Source organism: Salvelinus sp. IW2-2015, linkage group LG6.2 (genome assembly GCF_002910315.2).
Source record: "Salvelinus sp. IW2-2015 linkage group LG6.2, ASM291031v2, whole genome shotgun sequence".
In the NCBI taxonomy this organism is placed as follows: domain Eukaryota; kingdom Metazoa; phylum Chordata; class Actinopteri; order Salmoniformes; family Salmonidae; genus Salvelinus; species Salvelinus sp. IW2-2015.
The window spans coordinates 25503990-25509872 of record NC_036846.1 but is presented as its reverse complement, the minus strand read 5'-3'; the positions used below and the strand labels follow the sequence as shown (position 1 = coordinate 25509872).

Below are 5883 nucleotides of genomic sequence, written 5' to 3'. Positions count from 1 at the left end.
CAGCAGAGAACTGGAAGGAAAGGCGACCAAAGGAGGAATTGGCTTTGGGGATGACCAGTGAAATATACCTGCTGGAGCGCGTGCTACAAGTGGGTGCTGCTATGCTCACCAGTGAGCTGAGATAAGGAAGGGCTTTACCTAGCATAGACTTATAGATGACCTGGAGCCAGTGGGTTTGGCGACGAATATGAAGCTAGGGCCAGACAACAAGGGCATACAGGTCGCAGTGGTGGGTAGTATATGGGACTTTGGTGACAGAACGGATGGCATTGTGATATACTGCATCCAAATTGCTGAGTAGAGTGTTGGAGGCTATTTTGTAAATGACATCGCTGAAGTCAAGGATCGGCAGGATAGTTAGTTTTACAAGGGTATGTTTGGCAGCATGAGTGAAGGATGCGTTGCTGGAGGTTAGTTACCACAGTGTTCAAAGAAGGACCAGATGTATACAGAATGGTGTCGTCTGCTTAGAGGTGGATCAGGGAATCACCAGCAGCAAGAGCGACATCATTGATGTATACAGAGAAAAGASTCGGCCCGAGAATTGAACCCTGTGGGACCCCCATAGAGACTACCAGAGGTCTGGACAACAGGCCCTCTGATCTGAGACGCTGAACTCTGTCTGAGAAGTAGTTGGTGAACCAGGTGAAGCAGTCATTTATGATACCAAGGCTGTTGAGTCTGCCGATAAGAATGTGGTGATTGACAGAGTCGAAAACCTTGGCCAGGTCGATAAATACAGCTGCTAAGTATTGTCTCTTATCGATGGCGGTTATGATATTGTTAAGGACCTTGAGCATGGCAGAGATGCACCCATGACCAGCTCGGAAACCAGATTGAAAAGCGGAGAAGGTACGGTGGGATTCGAAATGGTCGGTGATCTGTTTGTTAACTTGTCTTTCGAAGACCTTAGAAAGGCAGGTTAGGATAGATATAGGTCTGTAGGAGTTTGGGTCTAGAGTGTCTCCCCCTTTGAAGACGGGGATGACCGCTGCAGCTTTCCAATCTTTGGGGATCTCAGATGATATGAAAGATCAAATCAAATCAAATTTGATTTGTCACATACACATGGTTAGCAGATGTTAATGCGAGTGTAGCGAAATGCTTGTGCTTCTAGTTCCGACAATGTAGTAATAACCAACGAGTAATCTAACCTAACAATTCCACCACTACTACCTTATACACACAAATTCACACAAGTGTAAAGGGATAAAGAATATGTACATAAAGATATATGAATGAGTGATGGTACAGAACGGCATAGGCAAGATGCAGTAGATGGTATCGAGTACAGTATATACATATGAGATGAGTAATGTAGGGTATGTAAACATAAAAGTGGCATAGTTTAATTAAAGTGGCTAGTGATACATGTATTACATAAAGATGGCAAGATGCAGTAGATGATATAGAGTACAGTATATACATATACATATGAGATGAGTAATGTAGGGTATGTAAACATTATATTAAGTGGCATTGTTTAAAGTGGCTAGTGATACATTTTTGATCAATTTCCATCAATTTCCATTATTAAAGTGAGCTGAAGAGAGATTGAACAGGATAGTAATAGGGGTTGCAACAATTTCGGCAGATCATTTTWGAAAGAGAGGGTCCAGATTGTCTAGCCCAGCTGATTTGTAGGGGTCCAGATTTTGCAGCTCTTTCAGAACATTAMCTATCTGGATTTGGGTGAAGGAGAAATGGGGGAGGCTTGGGCAAGTTGCTGTGGGGGGGTGCAGGGCTGTTGACCAAGGTAGGAGTGGCCAGGTGGAAAGCATGACCAGCCGTAGAAAAATGTTTATTGAAATTCTCAATAATTGTGGATTTATTGGTGGTGACCGTGTTTCCTAGCCTAAGTGCAGTGGGCAGCTAGGAGGCGGTGCTCTTATTATCCATGGACTTTACAGTGTCCCAGAACTTTTTGGAGTTTATGCTGCAGGATGCAAATTTCTGTTTGAAAAAGCTAGCCTTTACTTTCCTAACTGCCTGTGTATATTGGTTCCAAACTACTGAAAAGTTGCATATCGTGGGGGCTATTCGATGCTAATGCATTACGCCACAGGATGTTTTTGTGCTGGTCAAGGGCAGTCAGGTCTGGAGTGAACCACGGGCTATATCTGTTCCTGGTTCTACATTTTTTGAATGGGGCAAGCTTATTTAAGATTGTGAGGAAAGCACTTTTAAAGAATAACCAGACATCTTCTACTGATGGAATGAGGTCAAAATCCTTCCAGGATCCCCGYGCCAGGTCGATTGAAAGGCCTGCTCGCTGAAGTGTTTTAGGGAGCATTTGACAGTGATAAGGGGTGGTTGTTTGACCGTAGACCCATTACGGATGCAAGCAATGAGGCAGTGATCGCTGAGATCCTGGTTGAAGACAGCAGAGGTGTATTTGTAGGGCAGGTTGGTTAGGATGATATCTATGAGGGTGCCTGTGTTCACGGATTTTGYGTTGTACCTGGTAGGTTCATTGATAATTTGTGTGAGATTGAGGGCATCAAGTTTAGATTGTAGGATGGCCGGGGTGTTAAGCATGTCCCAGTTTAGGTCACCTAACAGCACGAGCTCTGAAGATATGGTGTCCAGGGCACAGCTGGTGGCAGAGGGTGGTCTATAGCAAGCGGCAAAYGTGAGAGACTTGTTTCTGGAAAGGTGGATTTTTAAAAGTAGAAGCTCATTGTTTGGGCACAGACCTGGATAGTAAGACAGAACTCTGCAGGCTATCTCTGCAGTAGATTGCAACACCGCCCCTTTTGGCAGTTCTATCTTGTCGGAAAATGTTATAGTTAGGGATGGAAATTTCAGGGTTTTTGGTGGTCTTCCTAAGCCAGGATTCAGACACGGCTAGGACATCCAGGTTGGCAGAGTGTGGTAAAGCAGTGAATAAAACAAACTTAGGGAGGATGCTTCTAATGTTAACATGCATGAAACCAAGGCTTTTTCGGTTACAGAAGTCAACAAATGAGCGCGCCTGGGGAATAGGAGTGGAGCTAGGCACTGCAGGGCCTGGATTAACCTCTACATCATTTATTACTGTATATTATACTGTGTATAATACTGCTCCACCTGTTGTATATGATGCTGATTTCACTGTACTTGTGCATGTGACATTAAAACTTGAAACTTGATAGAGTGCTCCTCCTATTGTTAACCCCTTATAGAAGATAAAACGTGATTAAATAGCATGACTAGTTTATTGGCCAGACTAAGCTGCTGTTGGCCAAGGGCCAGGTCTTTCTTGAAAAATAGGTATTTTGATCTCAATGGGACAACCTTGTTTAATGGACATTATGGAAAATGTACCATAAAGTTTTGTATAACATAAATATACCATAATGTTTTGTAAACCATAAATATACCATAAATATAAACTAGTGTGCTCTTCCTATAAGATAAACCATGTGATGAATTAGCATGGCCAGTTTATTACAGAGAGAAGCTCGTTCCCTGGTCTTCAAAGGTATTTTTAACTCAATGGGAAAACCTGGTAAAATAACTAAAAGGAAAGAAAGTAAATCCATGGACAGTAGCCACTTACTGGACTCAGGGTCAGAGTTTCCGTCTCCCTCGGTGCGGCTATTGGGCGAGGTCTGTTGGTAGTACTCTTCCTGGGGGAAGCCGAGGGGGAGAGGCTGAGTGGTGCTGGCAGTGCTGCTGGGCTCGTGGTCCCCTAGACCACTGTCGCTACAGCTCTCCTGAGAACCGTCCGGGAGGTGGAACGTCACACGACGCTGGGTCTGATGGAAACACACCAAAACACAACGTTCGTTTAACATCACTGGCGGTTGGTCAAAAAAAAAAAAACACAACACCAAAACAGAACGTAGCTGTAATACTTTAACATCACTCAATGCTGGAAACACAATGTTCATTTAACGTCACGTGACGCTGGGTCTGAAAACACCACAGAACAATATGTTATTTTATATGTTTTTTAGTGTGGTGGACGTTGTTGGTGCATTCAGCTGCAGAGAGAGCTAATTCAATCACCTTGGAGACGACATTTTGGGGGGAAATCTCAGACTAATTGGTTGCGTATTATGGGATTGTTCTTGCATGTCTAACAAGACAAGTCCCCATCATTGTCACGTCTTCTCTGAGGGAATATCGTATTACGTCACGGCAGTCTAATTGATACAGTGGGGTTAGAATCTAAAATCAGCGTTCTTCTGAGATATATCAGTCAAGGCTAATGACATACTATTCAAAAAGGAACGTTGACTACTTATAGTGTAAGAGTTTTAATTGACAGTTATTGCCCATAGAATTATTATAATAGATTGACCCTTTTGACGAGGCTGCACCGTGTCCTCCTTTTTATCACCAGCCCAATTTAGATAAAGGGAAGGAGGGGTGGATGAAGTGACTTTGATTAGAAAAAGGTCTGTCTGAGGATTGTACCAGTTTGTAGATCTCTTCTCCTCTCAAAGGGAGTAGCTCTTTGATTTCTCTGGAGAGTTACAGAAGTTCATGTAGTGACCTTTTTCAGGAGCACGATGGAGGGACTACAAAGAGAAACACTCCATAGGGAGGTCAATATCCACAAATGCTAGCCGTTCTTCATGAAAAGAGAACATAGTTGAGTCACATTGTGAAACACAAAATAAAGGGTAATCCGTGAACATCAATTATCTTCTTTTTTTTTCTCCATCTCCAGTACATTCTACACCTTTTGACTATAATCATATTTCAAAACTGAATGAATTGAAATTAGATGTTGTGTCAGAAGGACATTCTTTGCCAAGTCAAAAAAAGTAGACCTTTAACATTGAAGACAATTAACAGTGAAAAGACCAAAGTATTATTACATGCAATTTTCTAAATGGTGAGGAGATTTTTTGGTTACATTGGACAGTTTGGAGAAAAAGGGCAATTTCGCTGTGAATATGATTTCATTTCATAACACGATTCTCAGTCTCAAATTGCATCTTATGAGGAAAATAAAACACTGAAAACTTGATTATATTGCCATATGTTTTGTTATTGTCTTTCAGTTTTGTATTCAACCTGTTATTCAGACTGATTAGAACAAATGTTTCATAAAACAATATCATAGCCTCACCCCAATAATCTACATTTCTCCATCTCTAGAGCGGCTAAAGCAATATGGGAGTTCGGAATTAAAAACATCATTAACACATGGTCCTTTATCCTCACGGGGAGTCGTCTGTGCCTCTTTGGAAAAAGCACTTTTCCTCCACCCCTGTGGTATACCGATAAAGACCTTATTGTTCTTTGATAAGGCAGACAGAATAAGGGAGAGGAAAAGAATGGGTTGGAGGGGAGAAAAAAAATCTTGGCTCAAACGAGGCCTCAGCCCTGCCAAAAACAGAGATCCACAAACAGCTTACCAGTTCATTTAGGACTATCAGAGGGTTGACTAAACTAAATCCTTACAATTAAAARGCTGAAAGAAAAAAACGTACGAGATTTTCTGCTTTATGATGTCATTGTGAACAATAAGAATGAAAGTAATGTATTTCCTTCGTTGAAGAGGGTGTATGTGTAGGTATGTGTGTGTGTTCATTCGTGTTGAAAAGACAGGTTTCCAGGACTACCACCAGTGTGTGGAGAGAATTCTCCTTTCTACTTCACAGTCCCTAAACACCTCTAAGATCTGTTTTTGTTGTACTAATTGTCTCAAGTAAATTAGTTGTCAAACCTGTCAGTCCATTACCCTTTCTTCCAAAAACTGAAGCCAAAACGACTCCATTGGCCTTAGAGTTAGGTACAGGTTTGATAGGATCAATAAGAGAAGGGACTGTTTAGCTAGTCCTTCCATCAAAGATAACATGTTTATTCCACAATGAAAGTAATTAAATGATATCAGCCTTGGAATATCCTGTTTTTCTCACATTTAGTCAAACTGTCGACTACTCC

At 41.7% G+C, this 5883-nt stretch overlaps 1 protein-coding gene across 1 annotated transcript in view; it reads right to left on the bottom strand.

Annotated features, from left to right (window-relative positions):
* Positions 1–3374: 3374 nt before the first annotated feature.
* The window catches only part of LOC111966037 (protocadherin-11 X-linked), a 206197-nt gene continuing 203688 nt past the window's right edge, over positions 3375–5883 (bottom strand). Inside the window, exons 6-7 of the mRNA XM_070444173.1 lie at positions 3542–3740; positions 3375–3388 (exon numbers count right to left, since the gene is read on the bottom strand). Of these exons, the coding sequence (XP_070300274.1) occupies positions 3375–3388; positions 3542–3740 (213 nt within the window). The remainder of the gene's footprint in view (positions 3389–3541; positions 3741–5883) is intronic.